This window comes from Podarcis tiliguerta, assembly GCF_965153285.1.
Source record: "Podarcis tiliguerta genome assembly, chromosome: 11".
NCBI lineage: Eukaryota > Metazoa > Chordata > Lepidosauria > Squamata > Lacertidae > Podarcis > Podarcis tiliguerta.
Window position 1 is genome coordinate 63,446,423 of NC_139544.1, and position 21,537 is coordinate 63,467,959.

At 56.9% G+C, this 21,537-nt stretch overlaps 3 protein-coding genes across 5 annotated transcripts in view; 2 read left to right on the forward strand and 1 right to left on the reverse strand.

Moving 5' to 3' along the window:
* Positions 1-408: 408 nt before the first annotated feature.
* Positions 409-3,880, forward strand: LOC310660260 (avidin-like). Of its 2 annotated transcripts, XM_083404581.1 has the most exons (4): positions 409-669; positions 1,536-1,767; positions 2,686-2,806; positions 3,286-3,880. In XM_083404581.1, exons 1-4 carry the CDS (start codon positions 538-540, stop codon positions 3,317-3,319), a joined length of 519 nt encoding a protein of 172 aa, XP_083260707.1. In that variant the 5' UTR covers positions 409-537; the 3' UTR covers positions 3,320-3,880. The 2 variants fall into 2 exon arrangements, with proteins under 2 accessions (XP_083260707.1, XP_083260708.1); XM_083404582.1 differs by lacking the exon at positions 2,686-2,806.
* Positions 3,881-4,516: 636 nt separating this feature from the next.
* CREB3 (cAMP responsive element binding protein 3) lies at positions 4,517-16,435 on the reverse strand. 2 transcript variants are annotated; one of them, XM_083404583.1, is made up of 11 exons: positions 16,326-16,435; positions 15,671-15,802; positions 14,065-14,199; positions 13,658-13,973; positions 11,365-11,483; positions 11,124-11,216; positions 10,657-10,763; positions 9,272-9,340; positions 8,733-8,817; positions 8,291-8,378; positions 4,517-6,035 (listed from the first exon to the last, which is right to left on the reverse strand). In XM_083404583.1, exons 3-11 carry the CDS (start codon positions 14,197-14,199, stop codon positions 5,644-5,646), a joined length of 1,404 nt encoding a protein of 467 aa, XP_083260709.1. In that variant the 5' UTR covers positions 15,671-15,802; positions 16,326-16,435; the 3' UTR covers positions 4,517-5,643. The 2 variants fall into 2 exon arrangements, 1 of the variants encoding a protein (XP_083260709.1); XR_014503328.1 differs by lacking the exon at positions 4,517-6,035 and adding an exon at positions 6,056-6,147 and having other exon boundaries at positions 7,445-8,378; positions 16,326-16,427.
* Positions 16,436-21,024: 4,589 nt separating this feature from the next.
* Positions 21,025-21,537, forward strand: part of TLN1 (talin 1) — a 53,700-nt gene continuing 53,187 nt past the window's right edge. Inside the window, exon 1 of the mRNA XM_083404585.1 lies at positions 21,025-21,140. The gene's annotated coding sequence lies outside the window, so the exon portion shown is untranslated. The remainder of the gene's footprint in view (positions 21,141-21,537) is intronic.

The following is a 21,537-nucleotide window of genomic DNA, read 5'->3' on the forward strand; positions in this document are numbered from 1 at the left end:
GATATTGCACGGCGGCAGCAGGAGGCCCCATTAGCTAAAGTGGTGCTTCAGGTTAAGAACAGTTTCAGGTTAAGAACGGACCTCCAGAACGAATTAAGTTCTTAACCCGAGGTACCACTGGACTTCGAAGGTGGGGCGCAGCGAGTGGGCAGAGGTTCTGCAGTGATGTCCAGCATCCCTTCCGGTCGGGCCCTCTGAGGACACAGGTTCTTCTGAAGCCCCCCCCCTGCGCCGCATTCCCCGCCCACGGATTCTCCCCTCAAATCCCCCTCCTCCAGTCGCCTCGCCCCCGCCCCTTAGGGAAGGCACGCCGGGTGAGCGAGAGTCCTGAGCCGGCCTTAGGGGGAAGGAAAGATGCCGGTAAATTTTGGAGAAGTGAAAGGAAAACCCTGCTTCAATAACTCGCGAACTTTCGCTTTTGCGGGGAAAAGGAAAATCAGCTGGTTTCTCAGAAAGCACCGGGAAGGGGGGGGGGCGCGGCCGGAGGCTATATGAGGGCGGCCGGGGCTCGCCGGGCTCGAGCTCTTCGGCAGCAAGATGTGGAGCAAAGTGGTCCGCGCGCCCGCCGTGGCGCTGCTCTTGGCCGCCGGCGCGACGGCCGGATTCACCTATTCCCGCTCGGATCCGCCGGTCCTGCCCGTCGTCGAGGCGGCGGAGAAGCGGTTGAAGGTGAGGCCGGGCGGGGCGGAGCGTCTACCGCCGCAAGCCAGACTACCTGGGATGGAGAGACGTGGACGGGGAGGCGGATAAGGCGCTTCTGCGCCACCTCCGACCCTCGTTCCCCCCGCAAAACAGTCAGTTCCCGTTACTGGGGAAGCGCAGGAGCGGGGAGAGGGGCGGTTGCTCTGCTCGGGTGTCCTTGCGGGAGAAAGGAGACCCTGGGCTGGGGGCCCGCTGGTCTCCTCCTGCTGAGGGGGGCGGGACTGGCCACCCGTTGCCTCTCGGGGGCTCCGGACGGGTCCTTTGGCAGGGAGGCCGCAGGACGTCGCGGCGGGAGCCCCCTCCAGGCACCGGGCAGGCGTCGGTCCGGGAGGGGAGCCCAGAGGCAGGGGCAGCTCTGCCGCCGCCCTTTTGGGGAGGAAGGGGGCGGGCCGGAGTGGGGCGCTGCCTCGATGCCGCCGGGCAGGGCGGGTTCTGCGGCCCCGAAGGCTGAGCCAGCAGCGCCCGGATGCCCCCTCCGTGCGCGCCCGCCCGGGGCTGCCCCTTCTGGGACAGAGAGAGACGGAGAGGGGTCCTAGGCGGCGAGGCGCGCCCACTTCGCCTTCAGGCCGCAGCCACGAAAGTTTCCACCCATCCCGCTTGGGATTTAGCGCTAGGAGCAGTTTCAGACGCGGAGCCCTTACCCGCCCCGTCGGGGGCAGAAGTGAGGAATCGGGGCCTGAGGGCTGAGCCCCCCAAACCAGCCTCGGGCCGCTTCATTTCTTGGGCCAGGGCCCCTGACTGCACGTGGCCGTCTAGTCCACCACCCCGGGAGGAAGGTCTGGGGGGTTCCGGGGAGTCTCCCCCCTGCTGACCCTCCTCTTTCCCCCCCTTAGCCCTCCTGGCCAGCCCAGAGCTCCCTGGCCGGCACGTGGGTCAACGAGCTGGGCTCCAAGATGGTCCTCAACCCTCCCGACGACTCCGGCCAGTTCACAGGCTCCTACCTGACGGCCGTCTCCGCAGCCCAGAAACCCATTCGGGTGTCTCCGCTCGTGGGCGCCCAGCACGACCCGACGGGGGCCGAGGAGGAGTATACCTTTGGCTTCCTGGTCAACTGGTCGTTTTCAGGTAAGGACCCCTCCCCGCTTTCCAGGGTGGGCTGGGGCCGCTGAAGGTAGGGCTGGGGGGTGGGGGGCAGCTTCAGCATCCCCATGGCGGATCAGGGGGTTTCCTTTATTTCACAGGCTGATAATTTAGATCCTGCCCTTGTCTGCATCACTCAGGCATCTTGTTATGTTTTAATTATTACACTGCATAAATTAAGTCCTTAATGTTGTACTTGGCCCAGAGATCTTTGGATAAAGGGCTGTGTATAAATTGAATAAATGATTACAACAATAATGATTTCTGGGACAGAGGAAGCTGACTTTACTGTGCTGAAGCCACTGAAATCCTGCTTATGCGCCAATAAAGGTTTGAGAAGTAGAACTGGAGTCAGAGCGCTGGTCCATCTAGCTCAGTATTGTCCACACTGACTGGCAGCAACGCCTCTCCAGGGTTCTAGAGTCTGCCCCATCCCTCCCTGGAGATGCCGCTGGGGGTGGAGTCCGGGACCTTCTACATGCCAAGCAGGTGGCCTCTGCTGAGCCACAGTCCATCGTTGGTGGAAAGGTGGACTGCAGATCCAGAGGGCAACAGTGCGAGGACTTTCGCTTTGGCACTTTTGTCCTTGTTGTTCTGATTTATCACCTGCCCTTCTCCCTTAAGGTGGCTCACAACAATTGAAGCTAACATATTTTTTAAAGTCTCAAACTTGTTAATTGATAGGTCAATGTTTGGGTCTGATTGTTCCAGAGGAGCTGCTGAGCTCACCTCTGTTGGGTGGGATTCTTGTAGGACTTGGAGTTGCCAGCCTTCGCTGCAGTCAGGCAGGGAGCCCCAAGGGGCGGCGGCGGGGGGGGGGAGCTTGACCTCCCCAAGGCAATTCTGCCTGGCCTCCCTGTTCCCCGGCCATCACTCCATTCCCACCCCCTCTGTCCTCCCCAGACTCCATCGCTGCATTTGCGGGGCAGCGCTTTGTGGATGCCGAAGGGAAGGAGACCCTGGAGACAACTTGGCTTCTGCGGCAGAAGGTGGAATCCCATGGCGATGACTGGGAGGCCACTCGGTAAGCGGAAAGGAGCAGCTCTCGACGACGGGGGCCTTCTCTGGGGTTCTCCCACCTGCCCCCAACCTGCACAATCATACTCCTGGTGCTGCTTTCAGGTGCATTTCCACAACACTCTCAGCTGGAGCTGCACCTGACCCACTCTCCCCCCCCCCCTCCAGGGGATACAATTTCCCTCTTGCCAAGCAAGGACAGTAAGAACCAGCGTAGGTGCAAAAGCTCTGCTTGGAGGCTCTGTGGCGCTTGCAGGAGGGCAACGCTGCCCCACTGCTTCCTTGGGGGACATCATCTTATGTCTGGGGGCAGCCAGGGGAAGCCCCCACCCGGCTGCCATGGGAGGGCTTTGGAAAATGCCCCTGGGGCAGGTGACCACCACAAGGACCAAGGGGAGTTCATGGTGGCCATGCACGACATCAGCCCCACTCAGAGCAGGGCAAGCGCAAGGAAGAGCCTCACCCTTGCTCACTGTCTCCTTGCAGGGTTGGCAGGAACGTCTTCACACGAGCAGCATAACAGGATCCGAGAGACTCGCTTGCTGCTGCTGCTGCCGCTGCTCTCCCACCTGCCACCTGCCGGGAGAGGGCTTCCCTTTCCCTTCTTGATTAAACATTGATATAGATTATTTCTTCTACAAAAATGCACCATGGCTGTGACAGGCCCCCGTCCTCCCTCCCCAACAAGCGAAGAAAGAGCTCTGGAGGCTCTGACCTGGACGGATGAACTCAAGTGACAAGGAAGGAGATTCCAACTAAACATCGGTTAGAGTGAAGTCAGAAAACACATCAAGGACCAAAACCAGTTTAGAGAATCAGATTAAACAGAGATGAAAAGTACAAATATGAAGGTAATGTCTTTCTAGAAACTGTATGTATAGAATATTTAAATTGTGGTTTGTACTCCTTAAATGATTGTATTGAACAAATGGTTTTTTATTTTTCTTTCTTTTCTTCTTTTTTGTTTTTCTTTTTATCGCTATGCATATTTTAGTCTGCATTTTGATTTAGATTTTGGACTGTTGTTGCCGATTGTCTTTTTTATTTGCAAAATTAATAAAGCATTAAAACAAAAAATAAACACCAGGAAGAATTGTTTGACAGCAAGCGACAGTGGAACAGACTCTCTCGAGAGGTGGTGGACTCTCCTTTGGAGGTTTTTAAGCAGAGGTTGATATGGGGGGGGGGGGGGTTGGACTAGATGATTCTCCAATAAAGTACCAGCAATGGGACAGGCCTGCTTGTGTTCTGGGCTAGTCTTTTCTAGGTCTGCACATACGTCCTGGCCCTCATTCCTTTTTTCCTTTTCATTTATTATTTCCCGACACTTCTATCCAGCCTTTCGTCTGTCACAGACGCAGGAGGTGGGACCCAACCAACACATCGGAAGCGTTGGCCTCCTGAGCTGGCGTTCTCTCGGTCCCAAACCTCTCCTGCCTGGCAGCTTGACTCATTCACGAGAAAGGCTTCAGGAGTGAACACGGAGCAACGATCCGTACCCGCTACCTTTTGGGACATATTCAGAGAAGAAAAGGCTCAGGAGTAAACCCGACACAAATCTGGGGCCAGGTTGCCTTCTTTCCCCACCTGCTTTTCCACCCCCCCTCCTTGGAGTAGAAGTCACTTACTGGGACCCCCCCTTGGTTTTTAGGAAGGATCCTGAAGTATTTTCTGGTTCCCCCCACTCCTCCACTTTACTCACAAAACAGGGCAGGAGAACCATTTTGTAGTCATTTATTATTTACATTTACATCCAGATTCTGGGCTAAACTATTATCCTCCCCACCCCACCCAGCTTCTTTCAATGGTAAAATAGATAAAAGCAAGAACAATGAAACAAACGGAAGAGGAGTCCATTTCAACAGTGAAAAGGAAGGAGGAGGGCTCCAGGTTACTCCCCAGGCCTATCTCCCCCCCCCCCCCCGGGATGGGTAAGGGGCTGCTCTGCACACCCACCCATGCCCACGGCTGCTCAATTCCAGCTCCTGTTTCCAGCCCCGACCAATGGCCCTGCTGGACCCCCTTGAGCGAAGGGAGGGGGGTCGCCAGGGCCCTTTGTCCAGGAAGCTCCTCCAAGCCTGACGGGGGGCAGGGCTTCTTCCCTGGACCAAGACAGCGCCACCCACTCAGAGGTCAGGACTGGGCCTGGAGGTGGCAGAGCAAGAGCCACAGCAAGAGCATTCAGGGATCCAGGGCGGCAGCTTCTGGGGGGTCTCAGGGGGTCTCAGCAACGAAAGCGCATCCTTTGGGCAGATGCTGGAGTTGCTCTTCCAGGTGCCTGGATTGAACAGGGGGGGTCTGCTCTGTGGGTGGGGGCCACGCATGCCAAGGCAATGCATCTGGAGCAGCCTGCCTCCCTACCTGCAAATAGCACCCCTCCCACTTTTGGCTCGTTCCCCTGCACAAAGGGCCCCCTCCACTGTTAATCTGGGGGTGGAGGCACCCTAAGAGATACAAGCAAAGGCCGGGGGAGGAAGAGGCTGCTTCTCAGAAGGCTTCCACTACAGGTGACACACAAGCGGTACACGTGTGTGTGGGAGGGGGGTCCCAAGAGCCACAGTCCAGGCCTCCATGGCTCAGTTCTGGGCCCCTCAAGACCAGAGTCGGACTCTGGAGTGAAGCCGTTTCTTGGAGCCCCCCCCCCCTCGCCCAATGAGCTGCAGGATGCCTCCCCCCCCCCCCAGGTGCCGGGGTCCGGGATGCTAAATAAATGCTTCTGTCTCTCCACCAGGCACAGTTTCTCTTCTCCCCCCTGCAAAAAAGTGGCAGGCCAGGAGCCCCCCCGTCTTTCCATGGCGGCGTCTGCCAGCCTGTCCCGCCATTCACGGGCTGCTGGCCAAGCCCTCACATCTCATCCGAGTGGCGTGGCTGGATGACCACGCTGGTGGTGCGATCGACCCAGCCCCGCTCCCGGGGGTGGGCAGAGGCCAGCGGGAGGGCTCTCTCCTTCCCCACAGGCTGGTGCTCGGGGGGCAAAGGAAGCCCCTCTGCTTGCGGAGAAGCCGAGGGGTCGGAAGAGGAGTTGCTGCTGCTGCTGCTGCTGGAGGGCGGCTGGGGCTCGGCGGGGGGGCTGCGGTGGCCCTCCAGGGACCGGTTGAGGCTCCCCGCTGCTGCGTCCTTCAGGGCGGCCGTGGGCTCTGCCTTCAGTGCGGAGGGTGGGGCAAGGCCAGGGGCTGCTTCCACTGGCTGGACCTGGGCAACGCTGCTGTGGTACTCCCGCAGCCTCCGGGACAGCACTGCAAGGGCAAAGGGAGCGTATAAGCGGGGTGGGGGTGAGGAGCCCCCGTCTGGCCTTGACTCTGCGGTTCAGTCCTGCTGGCATCCCCTCACTCTCTCTAGCATACGACTCTGTTATGCTAACCCAGGGGTCTGCAACCTTTAAGACAAAAAGAGCCACTTGGACCCTTTTCCAGGGGGGGGGGGGAATTGGGAGCCGCAAAACAAGCCAAAAGTAACCACGCATTCTTCCCCTTCCCCCATTCTCTCTTTTTTCCCTGAGTCTATTTCAGATAGCAAAGAGGGGTATGGTACCTCTCATATCCATTTTTTGCAAAGCACAATGTGCATAGAGGGCATTATACAAACTGATACGTAGAAAAGTGTCTGTCCCTCCCTGCAGTTCAACTCCCTCTCTTTTTACTAACAGCACATATCCATTCCTTCTGCTGGTGCAACTTTCTCATCATTTCTACATAGCAGCATTTATAAACCAGTGCCAGAGAAACTGGGTGAAAGGAAGGTGAGAGGGAAGAGATATGAATATTTATGTGTGTGTATGTATACATACATACACCTACACAATTACAGGTTTGAAGCCAACTTAAAATAAAAAGAGCTGGCAAGCAAAGGAATCTGTGGTGCTTTCCATGGGATCCGGGGACATGTCAGCTAATACTCTTCCCTTTCTTCTTCATTTGCTTGTCTCTGCAGCACATCTCAAGGGGGAAGGGAGAAGGGCAGGAATTGCATAGGCACGAGAGAATGGGGGGGGGGGGAAAATCCCGCATGCAGGATTTTGGTGCCTAACAGCCCCCCCTCCCTCTGCAATTGCTCTCATGCTCCCCCGCCTCTCCTGCTGGCTACCTCTGGACCCCCTCCTCGTTGTAATTCACCCCTTCCTCCCTGACAGGGAGGGCGCGCCCATTTTGTGGTTCACCTCAGGTGCTCTCCCTCAACTCGCCGGCCACTCAGAGGCAAGGCACGGAAAAGGATCCCGAAGCACCACCGCCACCCCTCACACAAAAAACCCCCGCCCCGCCATTTCCCTCCAGCGCGCGCTCTCTCCCTCGCCTCAGGTGCCTCACGCGCGGGGCTGAGGAGAGCGTGCCCTGGGAGAGTGTTCCCACTCGCCGCCCCGCTGCCCGTCCTGCCCCGGGGGAAGCTACGAGCCATGAAGCTGCCTGGCAGAACTTCCCTCCGGCGGCAGAAGCAGCAGCAGCAGCAGCAGCCCTTCTCCGGCTGCTGCCGCCTCCTCCTCCATCCCAGCAGCCGCCGCCTCTCGAGCTCTCGAGCCCGGCTCGGCTGCCCAGCTCCATCCCCCTCCTCTTTCTGGTGCTTCTACTTTTCTGCTCAGGGTCCCCGAGGATCTGCGGAGCCGTGGCAAAGGTGTAAAAGAGCCGCATGCAGCTCCGGAGCCGCAGGTTGCCGACCCCTGTGCTAACCGCTAAACCTCCTAAGCCGGCATTCAGCTTGGGGGTGTCCCCTGGGGACATGGCTGGCTCCCAAGAGAGCAAGGCATGCTGTGGGCCTGATCCAGCTGCAGGGCTTTTCCTGGCCCTCCCTTCCAGGTCATCTTCCTTGGAGGAGTTCTCTCTTCCGAAATTAAATGCTGGACCTTCTTCTTTCCCACTCAAGAAGATGCTGAGTGTCATAGTGTGGCTACTCCTGAGCTGCAGAACCCAGAACTTCGCTCTCTCCCCCCCCCCCCTCTCTCACACACACAGAGACACACACAAACACAAAGCTTTTACAGCCCAGCTCCCATTCAAGGCCACTATCAGTCAGAGAAAACAAGCTGAGATCTGGCTGATCTTGACTGCATTATCTGCTGCCACAGAGTGCCTCCTCCCCGCCACCCCTCTGCTCACTCCAGAATCAAGGTTCTTCCTCTTCCCCACAGAATCCTCATTTTCTGAAGGCGCTAGACCTGTGAAATGCGTGGCAAGGACTTCTGGGCTGCCTCCTGCAAGGGCCGGACCCTGCGTGATGCCTCAGGGAAAGGCCAAACGGAGGGTCTCAGGACAACAAGCCACTGTGCCCTGGGAGCTGCTCTGTTCAGCTGGGGGGGCGGGGGGGGGGGGAGATGCCAGGAAAAACTTTGCCCAAGATGCTCTCTGTCCGGATTCAGAAGGTGGGGTTCAGGGGCTGTTGAGCCAGCCTGTCCATTTCCAGGCAAGGGAGCTCCCATGTCCTTCCGACTTGCACCGGACCCCCTCCCCAGCAGCGTGTGGCTTTTGCAAGAGCCGCCTTGGCACCCTTGGAGGACACTCACCGCCCTGGAGCTCCAGCTGCTTCTGCTGGCTTCCTCCAAAGGGGTAGTAGCTGGGCCAGAGGATCAGGCAGAAGGAGAAGACCAGGACCTGTCGCGGAAACAGAGAATTGTGGCATTGGAGGGGCCCCAAAGGCTCTTCTAGTCCAACCCCCCAGGAGAGGGAGCCCAGGGCAGGGATCTCTCAGCAAGGGCTGCAAAGGCAGGCAGCCGGCAGCCTGGGGGCAGCTCAGGAGAGCACAGCACCTGGGGGGGGGGGCTGGAAGGGGTGCGAGGAGGAGGAGGACCAGGACCTCACAGAAGTCAGGAGTCCTCAATGACAGACAGAAGATGCCTCTCCCCCCAGGAACAAGGCAGAGCCCCTCTGGCCAAGAAGGGGGGTACAATGGCCAGCAGGCTGGGGTGGACTGCTGAGCCAAGGGGCTGCAGGGGTCCTGCAACTCACCAGGACACAGGTGCTGGCCGTGGTGGTCTTGGTGGTCGAGTGCTGGATCAGGGCTTGCAGCTTCCGCAGTTGCTCCAGCAAGGACCTGCAGGAGAGGCAGAGCAGCCGGTCAGCCTCCCGCTGCCCCCGAGCCCCCGCTCTCCTCTGCAGCCAGACGCCCCTCCCAGAAAGGGTCCCACATCACCAGGGGACCTGACTGAGGATGTGGGGTCTGGAGGGGTGGGTTTCTGCCCCGCACTATGGAGCCTGGGGACAGCCATCCTCTCGGCCTCAATGCCCCCGCCCATGAAATGGGAGCAGGAGTGGCCCACCTCCCTCCACAGGGCTGTCACAGTGGGCGCAGCAAGATGACAAAACCCAAAGCAGTGTGTCAGCGAAGGAGGAACCGCCACTGGGGCTGCCCCCTTGCTCTCCGCCTTGGGCTGGAAGACCCCCCACCTCCGTTCTCCCCAGGGCCCCCCTTGCGAGGAGGCGGTGGCGAGGTGCCAGGGGAGCCCACCCTCCTTCCCAGGGACCCGCCAGGCAAAGGAGGCTCTCACATGTTCTGCTTCTGCAGCAGCTGGACTTTCTTCTGAAGTTCGTTGTTCTGCGCTGTACAGACGACGACCCTGCAGGGAGGGACAGGAGAAGAAGAGGGTCAGGAGGGGCCTGGCAGCCGGGGTCTCAGATGGGGCCATGGAGGAGCAGGAGCAGGGGGGCAGAGGAGCCCCAAGGCAGGGAAGCACACCTGGATCTGCAAAGCCCCCTCTCGCTGCTGAGGAAACCCTCGCCTCTGCTCTGCCTGCCTCCCCGGGGTGGCCATCCTCCCTCCCTCCCTCCCCCCATGCCCAAGAGGCCTCTGCCCCCCCCACTCCCCCCCCCCCCGGACTCCCTTGGGAGGTGGTGGATGCTCCTTCAGTGAAGGTTTAGAAGCACAAGTCAGTCAGATGGCCACCTATCAGGGACTCTTGCACTGCGATTTTGGCATGGCAGGGGGCTGGGCTACATGACCCTGTGACAAAAAAGTTGGTTTTGCTGGACAGGTTGAATCAACAAGTGCTTCTCTCTGCCCCCCCCCCCTTCCTTCTTTCTTTCTTTCCCTACCAGCAAATGGTAAAGGAAGCAAATAGTTAAGGCTGCCTCTGGTTGGCTGAGGTTCCAGGAGGGAGAGTTTAAAAGGAGAGGATTTGAGGAGAGTTAGTTGGGAGTTGGTTGGAAAGAGGTTGGAGAGGCTGGGAGACAGGTAGGGAGGCAGGTTGAGGGAGAAAGAGTGAAAGGGAGAAAGGGCTGGTTCTGGAAAAAAACAACTTCCGCTCCGAGCGTAGTGGGAAGGACAGAGTGTGGACTCCTGGGGGAGGAGTAGACCGGAATTTTACAGGGAGGCCGATGTTGAGCAGGAGCTGGAAAGGAACAGTCTCCTTGGGACTCCAATCTAGTCTGGAGGGGAGAGATTCTTCTGAGGAGAAGAAGCAACTCCCAGGCCCAGTGAAGGGAGGGGGGTGGAGAGCCCTTGGGTCTATTTCTTAAAGTGCCTCAGGAGTGTTAAAGGGGGTGGAGAACTGAAAGAAAGAACCAAACCTATAACGCAAAAACAACTGAGGACGAAATAAAGTGAAATCACACTGTATTCTGGAAGTAACCTAAGTTTAATTCATATGTGCTATATACTATCTTGCCTTAAATAAAGCTTTATTGTTTATTTAAAGAAAACCTGTCTGAGGCTCCAACTTTCTAGTTATCTCCTCACAAAGGTCCCCCGCAGGATACTCTGGGCTAGAATTTTTAAGCAGAAAGGAAAAGAACCTTTTGGGTAAAGGGTTGTTCAGTGAGGTGGGGGCAATTTATCTAGGTGAGAGCGGGCTCAACGGCGTGAGAGGAAAAGTGCCGCCATGCCCGCCACAGACCCCCTGGGGTCCCTTCCAACTCCCCCCTTCTGATTCCTCACCTGCTCTCCAGGCTGTCCACGTAGACCTTCTTCCGCCGGCGGCTGTCCTGGGCCGACTGCTTGTTCCGGATCTTCCGGCGAACTCTCTTCAGGACCCGCTCCTCGGCCTGCAGCACACAGGGCTCTGAGGGTCAGCCAAGGCCAGGCTGGCAGCCAGCAACCCTCCTCCACCCAGGAGCAAAGAGGATGTGCCCCCCCAAAAACCCCCAAGGGGCATTCACCCAGGAAGTACAGGAGGCTGGCTATAAAAGCGCCACCCCCTGGTAGGAAGGGCCCTCCTTTACTCTGGAATCAAGCACCTAGACCTCACCGTTCCAGAGAAAAACAGAGAGCCCATCCAGAAAGCCCCCCCCCCGGGAGAAGCAGGAATTGCACCCCCATTTCCCGCTTGCCTCTGCCCACCATGCCCAGAAGCGCACCTCAGGGCAAGGGTGCGCACGCACACGTGCAGAGTTGGTGGCACCCACCTTGGTCAGCGGCAGGTTGGAAGGGATCGAGACGCCCTCTTTCTCCAGAAGCTTCTTCTCCTCATCCGTCAGGATCAGCCGAGGGAAGTCAAACTGAAAAAGCACCACGTTCAGAGGTAGGGCTGGGTGGGGGTCTGCCAGGCTGCACCCCCAAGAGGCAGGAGAAGGGAAGCCCCTGTGGGAGCCTCCCCCGAGAGCCAGGCATATTGGGGGCGGAGGGGGGCACGCGGCCGTCTTGTACCTGCAGGTCCCCCCCACTTGGCTGGGGTGTCGGTTCCTCAATGGAAACTGTGACCGGAAGAGCACTGTCCCGATCGCTGAAGCAGGACTCTGACGACGTCTCCATGATCTCCCACATCTCTGGAAGAGGAAAGGGGGCCGCACAGTCAGGGGTGGAAGGGGCCACGAGGCCAGAGGGCCCAGGCTTGCCGGGGGGACACACACCCCTCTGCTCTCCTTCCTTGGCACACTTTGCCCCGGGCGTTGCAAGGATGTCATGAGAACATGGCAGCGCTCGTGGCTCCACCCCAATCCCACGCGCCAGCCAAGAAAGAGTCTGCTCCTGGCCCCAAACGGATCGGGCCCAAAATCAGCACTGCCAACGCTCCTTTGTGAATGAGGTCACAGAAACGGTTTCACCGTGGGGCAATCTCTTGCTTTTTGCATTTCATTCCCTTACCGCTTGCATTCTCTGTGCATCCATTACTGCTCACCTGCCCACTGAGGAGGGTGCTCTGCGCATGTGAGGAAGTGGGGGCTAATTGGCCACTGGAAAAGGTGTGTGCAAACAAGAAGCACAACCGCTGCCTCTCCCCTTCCAAGGCATCCCAAAGGGAACAGCTCTCCAGCCCATCAGACCCTGCTCAGGGCGATGGCAGCTCCCTACGGGGGGGGGGGCAGAGAGAGTGACCAGCCGCGAGTCAGACCAGGGCAGTGGGCTCCCTTGTCCAGCATCCTCCTCCTGCCCCAGGGAAGCCCCCAAGCAGGAGTGACAAATCAAAGATGGAGTCAGCTTGTTTTCTCCTGCTCTGGAGGCTTCGACCCAGTAGACCGGAAGCAGCGTCTCCACCCCGGACACCGGAGTCCATCTCCCGATGGCCTTCTGGTGCTTCCCTCCCTGTGAGAAGTGGGAGTCATTTTGGACTCACAGCTGTCCATGGAGGCACAGGTTAAATCCGTGTCCAGGGCAGCTGTGTACCAGCTCCATCTGGTACGTAGGCTGAGACCCTATCTGCCCACGGACTGCCTTGCCAGAGTGGTGCATGCTCTGGTTATCTCCCCTTGGACTACTGCAATGCGCTCTACGTGGGGCTACCTTTGAAGGTGACCCGGAAACTACAACTAATCCAGAATGCAGCGGCCAGACTGGTGACTGGGAGCAGCCGCCGAGACCATATAACACCGGTCTTGAAAGACCTACATTGGCTCCCAGTACGTTTCCGAGCACAATTCAAAGTGTTGGTGCTGACCTTTAAAGCCCTAAACGGCCTCAGTCCAGTATACCTGAAGGAGCGTCTCCACCCCCATCGCTCTACCCGGACACTGAGGTCCAGCACCGAGAGCCTTCTGGCGGTTCCCTCACTGCGAGAAGCCAAGTTACAGGGAACCAGGCAGAGGGCCTTCTCAGTAGTGGCGCCCTCCCTGTGGAACGCCCTCCCACCAGATGTCAAAGAGAACAACAACTACCAGACTTTTAGAAGACATCTGAAGGCAGCCCTGTTTAGGGAAGCTTTTAATGTTTGATGTATCACAGTATTTTAATATTCTTTTGGAAGCCGCCCAGAGTGGCTGGGGAAACCCAGCCAGATGGGCGGGGTATAAATAATAAATTATTATTATTATTATTATTATTAAGTGAGGTTACAGGGAACCAGGCAGAGGGCCTTCTCGGTAGTGGCGCCCGCCTTGTGGAATGCCCTCCCACCAGGAAGGAAATGGAATCATAGAATAGAATCATAGAGTTGGAAGAGACCACAAGGGCCATCGAGTCCAACCCCCTGCCAAGCAGGAAACACCATCAGAGCACTCCTGACACATGGTTGTCAAGCCTCTGCCTAAAGACCTCCAAAGAAGGAGACTCCGCCACACTCCTTGGCAGCAAATTCCACTGTCGAACAGCTCTTACTGTCAGGAAGTTCTTCCTAATCTATAAATAAATAGATTTAATATTATTCTAATAATTATTACTACTACTATTACTACTACCACTATTATTATTTATGCACTGGTCCCGGTCCAGATACCCCTTGATTCCCTCTGCTGGGGGAACTGTCCGTTTCTTCCTACTCTCTCCTTCCTAGTCCTAAAGAAGCTACTCAGCAGATGCAGAGAGAGAGAGAGAGAGAGAGAGAGATGGAGGGAGGGAAGGAAGGAGAGAGAGATGGAGGGAGGGAAGGAAGGAGAGAGAGAGGTTCTGCAGCACCACGTCAGCAAGCACAGGGGAAAGCTCAGAGCCTGCCTGCTCTGGCCCAGCTCAGCGCCTGCCCCAAGGGACATTGCATGGACCCCCCACCCCAGACGCCCTGGGCACTCACCCAGGTCAATGGCGACATCTCCGTCGCCCACATCCGAGGAGGAGCTGGCGCTCTCCAGCGCAGGGCCTTTGGGGGGCCCAGGCAGCGTCGGGTGCAGGGAGTAGTTGTGGTCGGACTGGACACTTTCGGAGCCGGTAGGGCTGCCAGTGGGGGACCCCTCCCAGCTTGCAGGGCTGCAGGAGAAGTTCTGCTCTTCGGCAAGGCTGCTGCTGCTGCTGCTGTGAGGAGGGGAGGGGTCCGGCGAGCCGCTGGACTCTTCTGCAAAAGGGCTCAGGAGGCACCTCAGAAAGTCGTCCACCTCCTCCTCGCCCAAGGCCTGGAGGGAAAGGAGGTCGTGAGGCAAGGGGGGGGGGAGCTGGAGCAGCAGCAACCCCACCCCTGGCTTGCCCACGGCAGCTGGCACTCACCTCGGGCCCTGGCAAGTCCCAGTCTTCTGGCAGGAAGCCTCCCTTGCCCAGATCAGCTGAGGGACCTCCATCCTGGAGGAGGAAGTCAAGGAGGTCCTCATCTGCCAGAGAAGCCATTTCCTCTGGGCACAACATCTGGAGGGAGGGAGGGAAACGGAGGGAGTCAGGGTCCGGCAGCAGCGCCAGGAGCCCCCAAGGACAACGGACTATTTATTTGAGCATGTACTCCACTTGTTCCAAAAAACTCACCCTCAGCTTTACAAAAAGATAAAACAAGAAAATCAAGAAAAAATTACAAGAGCACTTTAAAAATACAGAAAGTTAAAATATTAAAACTGGTTAAAATTCACATCAACTTTCTAAGCATTTTCAGGGCAGGCTTGTCAAAAGAAGAATGTTTTTAGCAGACTCCAAAAAGAGTACAAGGCACCTGCCGGATATCAAGAGGCAGGGAGTTCCAGGGTGTAGATGCTGCCACACCAAATGATTGAGTGCTGAGGAAAGCAGAATGGGCATCACGTAGTGCCAGTTCCACCAATGGGCAACGGCCATTGTTACATGAAAAATTGAGGTTTCGCCGTCCAGCTGCCCATTAAGAGAGTCCCCGATGTCCATGAATGGTCAGAGAAGGAGGACTGGAGGCAGGACCCAGTCTAAGCAGGCAGATGTTTATTTTTCTATTGCAACGGAGCCCCCCCCCCACTTTACAAGGAGGTGAGGACGACCCAGAACAAAGGTGAATAACAGCTTTTAAAAGCTTTCCTCAACCCCTTAACCAAAACCCACTAAAAGAATCATACAAGCATCACAGAAAGAGAAATTTGAGGGAGCTTGTCTCCTGTCTGTCAACATACCTGGTAACATTTACTGATTCCCTTTTGCTGGCCAGTCTAAGCCATTATTTTGAAATACCTTGACTCCAGAATCTGTTTCCACACATCATGCAGAGTTATCAATACCTCTAAAACCAGTTTTACAGAGAGAGGAGGCTGAGGAACCATTTCCTGCTTTGTGACTGACAAAGGTGAAACTGGGCTCCCATATTGCTCTCTGTACTACTCCACCTGAGGTGTTACTGGTAAAAGGGATATTTCACCAAGTGATGTTGCAAAGTCCTATTGCATTACCTGGAGTTGCTGCATGCAGAGGCTGTGGTGTTTTGTCTACAAGGGCAGAGTAGTGATGCCTAGGGGCCAAGGGCCCTTCAGCCCCTCCCAATAATTTTTTTTAGGAGGCCAGGCACCCCCAAAGTTAATGGGCATTGCCATTCATATGGTGTGCGTGCACTGCGTCATGTGATCGATTCTGTGGGACGGGGCTTACCTGGGGGTGTCCCCCCCAAAAAAAATCCAGTTGGCGCACCTGGACACGTGTATTTGCAAATGCACTCAGCCCTGTATGTTTATAACGGCACATCATTAATTTCCATAACATTGTCAGACGCAGACAGCTTCGGCACCTGAGGGTGTGCCCAAGAGATCTGGAGGGTGAGCTCTCCCTCTCTTACCCCCCCCCCCCCGTCCTGCCACCACAGCTGTGCAGAGGAGCAGCAGGTGAGAAGCAGGAGCTTGGGGGGGGGGCTTTGGGCTCCCCCCATTTTGCTTACCTGTCCTCAAGGAGATGCTCCCAGAACTGAAGGAAGGAGCTTCTCTGCCGAGCCCCAGCAGGGCAGGTGGGGCACAAAAAGGGTCGTCCTTCACTTCCGCTGGAGGCTATGAATCCGAGGTCACGTAGACACCTGTCGGGGATGCTTTTGTTGTGACCCCTGCACTGCAGGGGGTGGACTAGATGCCCCTCGGGGGTCCCTCCCAACTGCCCACTTCTATCCGTCTATGATTCCGCAAAGGCCGACGGGGCCCAGCCGGGCGCTCGCTCCCTTCCCAGGACCACCAGGTTGCCCAACGGGCTCCGGTAGGTCATCCCTCCGGGCTTGGTTGCCCCCCCCCCCGGGGACGTGGGGTTTCGAGCCGAGGCTGCCCTCCCCCTCGGGAACAGGAGGCCCCGCGACCTGGCGGCGGCCCCGGCCCCGATCCGCGCTGGCCGGGCAGTGGGGGCGACCAGCCCGGAGGAGGCGGAGGCAGCCGCCGCCCCGTCGCGGCCGAGGCTGGGGCGCGCCGTCGGGGCCCCAGAGAGAGGGGCGGGGCGGCGCCGGACTCCTGGGTCCCCCGGAGAGAAAGGACCGGGCGGGAGGGGTCCCAGGGGCAGATCTGCTGGGGAGGGGGAGAAGGGAAGCCCCGGGACCCCGACGGGACCCCACCCACCTGCGCGGCCCGCGGCGCCTCCGCTCCGTCGCCTCCGCTCTCCTTCCAACGCAGCAAAAGCGACGTCACTCGAGTGCAGGAACTGGCCGAGGCCCGCCCTCCCCGCGCACCGATTGGCGAAGCGGCGGAGAGGCCGGGGCCGCATTGGCCGAGGCGAGTGTCGCTCGCGGCCGGGAAACCCCCTTCGGCCGGCCGGGCCTGGAGGGGCGGGGCTTGGATCTGACGTCAGAGGGACCTCCCTCGCTCCAGCTCCGCCCCGGGAAGGAAGAGGCATTCTGGAGCTGACCTTTGTAATGTTTGATTTGAAAAGCTAGAAGATAATATTTTAGTTTTCTGTTATTTTGCTTTGACTGTATACTCTATACTTGACTTTCTTTTACTGATGTTTTATTGATGTAATATGCTGTAAACTGCTTTGAGATTTTTCTGAAAAATATAAAGCGGTATAGAAAAAATAAAATAAAATAAAATAAGGGTCGCTGCTCCAAGGCAGAGGCTCTGCTCAGCAGACGGAAGGCGGGCTGGCCAGGACCCCAGCCAGAAAGGCCAGAGAGCTGCTGCCGGCCCGTGTGGGGGACACAGAGGAGCGAGACGGACCTGCGAGGCTTCCCGCGTGCCCTGCTCTTTGTGGCGCAGGGATTTCGAGGTGTCTGCATCTGAAAGTGGTGCTTCCCGGACGGCTCTGGGAGAGGCATTCCGCCAGGGAAGGGGCTCAGCAGCTTGATCCAGAAATCCCCGCAGGAAATGGAACCGAGAGCTCCGAAAGCCCGGCCGTGTCTGCACCGCCACCTGGGCCTTGGCAGCCCCACTTGTCCCGATGCCCACGGGCGGGGGGGGGCTCTTTGGGTGCGAAGTGAAACCCCGAAAGGACTGTGCCCTAGAACAGGCCAGAAAGGGGGCGACACTGGACTTCACATTGCGTGACCCCCGGGACTAGTTGTGAGATGGGTTGATGCTGAGCCAATCTGGAGTGTGACAACTTTGTTTTGCTTGGGGGACGAATTTAAGCCTGATTTCTATGCCTGACAGTTCAGTTTTTCACCTTCGTTTCCTCTGTGACAGCTGTGGGAGCAGAGCCAGATTACTAAGTAGGCCAGGCGTCCTCAATCTTGGCCCTCCAGATGTTTTGAGACTACAATTCCCACCATCCCTGACCACTGGTCCTGCTAGCTAGGGATCATGGGAGTTGTAGGCCAAAAACATCTGGAGGGCCAAGGTTGAAGAAGCCTGAAGGAGGGGCCCCACAACCCCAGATCAAAATAATACTGATTTGATCTTGAAAGGAAATTACAAAAACGTAGTAGAATATAATTGGGGGGGGGGGCAAGATCTCTACTGCCTAGTGGCCGTCACATTGGAGGGGAGTTAGCCAGTCAGATGGGAAGCATATAAATAATAAATTCTTCTCTCTGCACTCCTATAATGATAAATGCAGCGGTGCATCTGCATTAGCACAACCAGACGCCTTCCTCTGCCCCAGCTACATGAAAACATGTCTCCCCCACATGGGTCTCCACAACCACAGCAGGAGCTGTAACCTTCACCCAGTTTGACTTCATCCCCGAAGGCGCCTTTCTCCTCCATTGTCTCCTGAGACAGACAGATGCCAACATCTGGATAGATGTTATGCAGACATGGGTGGCACAGTGATCTAAACCACTGAGCCTTGGGCTTACCGATCAGAAGGTTGGCGGTTTGAATCCCCACGATGGGGTGAGCTCCAATTGTTCAGTCCCTGCTCCTGCCCACCCAGCAGTTTGAAAGCATGTCAAGTGTAAGTAGATAAATAGGTACTGCTCTGGCAGGAAGGTAAACGGCATTTCCATGCGCTGCTCTGGTTCACCAGAAACGGCTTAGTCATGCTGGCCACATGACCTGGAAGCTGTCTGTGGACAAACGCCGGCTTGAGATGAGTGCCGCAACCCCGGAGTCGTCCATGACTGGACCTAATGGTCAGGGGTACCTTTACCTTTTAGACATATTATCAAAAATGACATAAGGAAGTGTGTGGCTCACATGTGAGCATACTAAAAGTTTCAATGTTAAACATAGTATATGCTTTAAATATATAACTAATCTACAAAGGTGGATTGGTTAACTCAGGTCAATTTAATGTTTTATTTTTATAAGGAGACATGTTGCAAGATAGGGAGTGGGTAATAGCAGTGTCTGGTATGCAGATCTGGCCTGTCTCCAAAAGATGTTACAAAAATAGAGAGATGCCTTTTGTTCCAGTGTGAACAAGTCTAATTGTGTTGCATTAGGGTAAGGAATATCAGCCTATTCCATTGCCTCTGAAACCAGCCAATACAGGTGCAAAAAATGTTTGCAGAAGTGGGAATATTTGCTGCTGAAGAAGTGATCATACCACTGTTAAATTAAATCTACATGTCAATTTCCAAGAAACTCCAACGCAGTCACATTTGATTTCAAAAAGGGAAATTCCCCAGAATGAGGAGGCTGGTAAAAAGGAAGTTGAAAGGTGAAGTCAAGAGGGTCAAATCACTCCAAAATGCTTGGGAGTGTTTTGTTTTTTTAAACACAGTATCAGAAACTCAAGAGGAGTGTGTACCACCGATCAGGGAACAAACCACAAAGACCAGTCAAAGAAACTATGAGAGGCAAGAAAGATTCCCTTAAAAAATTGGAACTGTTGTTCAAATGAATAGAGCAGAAAAAGAACACAAAACTCTGGCCAAAAAAGGGCAAGCAGACAGTAAAGGGTGCTTTAAGAAAAATATTTTGAGGAGAATGTTGCTAAAAGCATCAAGACCAACAAGAAGAAGTTCTTTAACAAGCATCCATGTAGAGGTGATCCAGTTGACACTGCATCCTTGGACTTTTGACAAAATCCCTCACAAAATCCCTCACCAAAGACTCCTGGGTAAATTTAGCAGCCAAGGAATAGGAAGAGAAATTCTCTTGGGGATCAGAAATTGGTAAGTTGCAGGAAGAAAAGAACAGTCCAGCTTTTTAACTGGGTCGTTGACCAGACAGAAGGCCTTCTCGACAGGGGTAGAGGTAAAGGGACCCCTGACCATTAGGTCCAGTCGTGGCCGACTCGGGGGTTGTGGCGCTCATCTCGCTTTATTGGCCAAGGGAGCCGGCGTACAGCTTTCGGGTCCTGTGGCCAGCAGGACTAAGCCGCTTCTGGCGAACCAGAGCAGCGCATGGAAACCCCGTTTACCTTCCCGCCGGAGCGGTTCCTATTTATCTACTTGCACTTTGAGGTGTTTTTGAACTGCTAGGTTGGCAGGAGCAGGGACCGAGCAACGGGAGCTCACCCTGTCGCAGGGATTCGAACTGCTGACCTTCTGATTGGCAAGTCCTAGGCTCTGTGGTTTGACCCACAGTGCCCATTTAATGTTAATCACTCAAACGCCTGGCTCCTAAATATGGATCATGAAGGCACCAGCTGAACCTCCTTAGGGAGAGCATTCCCCCAAACGGAGAGCCGCTGCAGAAAAGGCCTGTTCTGGTGTTGCCTTCTCTGTTCCTCTCGAAGGAGGAGGAGGATGGCAGAGCCTGGGTCCCTTCCCAGGGGGAGAGGCGGCCCTTCGGGTCTTGAGGCTTGTAAGCTGCTGCTTCTTCCTTTCTTTGGTGATTCCTCCTAGCCGAGTCAGATTGTCTTCCATGAACACGGTCTTAGCTGTGAGTCCGTAAGTGACTGTGGAGGCCAATTCTGGATCTACATGTCCTTCCACAGTGGGGACATAGGTTTCCAGGCAGGAGTTGATCACGGTGAGGGTTTGCCAAGCGTGCCTTCCTCTTAGCATGTTTCTCCCTTGCGTCCTGAGTTCGAGCATCTTCAAAGTCCATGACATCTCAATTGGTGCGCCCATAGGCCAGTGTTTCCCAACTGTCAGTGTTTATACTACATGTTTAAAGATTTGCCTCGAGAGCATCTTTAAACCTTTTGTTGCCCACCTGTATTTCGCTTTCCATTCTTGAGTTGGGATTAGAGTACAGTCATAACTCGGGTTGAGCATTTTCGGGTTGCGCTCCGCTCACGCATGCGCAGACGCTCAAAATGACGTCACACGCATGCGCCGAAGCAGCAAATCACGACCCCTGCAGACGCAGGTTGCATTCGCTTTAGGATGTGAATGGGGCTCCGGAACAGATGCCGTTCGCATCCAGAGGTAGAATTGTAGTTGCTTTGGAAGAGGAGAATCAGGCATCCGCACAACATGACCGGTCCAACGAAGTTGATGTCGAAGAACAATTGCTTCGATACTGGTGATCCTTGCTTTTTCCTGTACACTGACATTAGGCTTGTAAGCACCTCTGTCCAGAGGAACATGCAATGGCGTTTGTTTGCTGAATTTCGCACTGTCCTGAGCTGAGAGGGGCTTTTCCCCGCCTCCGGCGCCTTTCCGTCCCTACCAAATCCGAGCCTTCCCACGTGCTGCTCTGGGCTCCCGAAGACGAAGCCAAACCTCGGAGTCCGCTTCTGTTCCGGCTCCCGGCGCGGCCGGGGAGAGCCTGCTCAGCCTTTGCTCAGCGCACTGCGGCGGGGCAGCCCCGCGAGGCTTCGTCGCGCCAGCTGATTGGCGGAGGGCGCCGCCGCCCAGCGCCGCCGGGGAAAGAGCCCAGCGCCCGCACCCAACATGGCCGCGGCGGCTTCCTCTCGGCTCTGCGCCTGCGCCGCGGGCAGACGGGGCGGGCGGCGCTTTTCCCTCGGCCGGGGGGCGGGTCTGGGGGACCCGGAGGAGGAGGAGGGGAGGTCGCGCTCCCGCCCCTCAGCGCTCCTCCCCCAGAAGCCAGTCGCGCCCCGCAGGAGCCGCCGCCGCCGCCGCCGCCGCGTCCCCCCAGGTAGGAAGGCGCCCCCCGCCTCATTCCGGGGACGGGAGGCGACTCTCTTTCCCTTGATCCGGACAGGAGTTGGGGGTCGAGGAGGAGCAGGCGCCCCCCCGGCGGGCGGGCGGGGAGGGAGGGAAAAAGAAGAAGAAGAAGTCGAGCGGCGGCGACGGGGCGGCGTCCGGGCTCCGTCGGGTCTGGCTCCGCCGGCGGGTCCCTTCCCGCGCCGCGCGACTCCTCCCTCGGCCCGCGGGCGCCCCGGTGCCTCCCCGGCCGCCTCCCGCTCGCGTGCCAGGCGCATCCCGGCCGCCTCTGGGCGCAGCGCGGCTGGGGCAGGGCAGGTCCCACCCTCCTGGCTTCCTGCCCCGACGGCTTTCCCGTAGCCTCGGGGCCGGGCCCAGGCGGGCTCCGC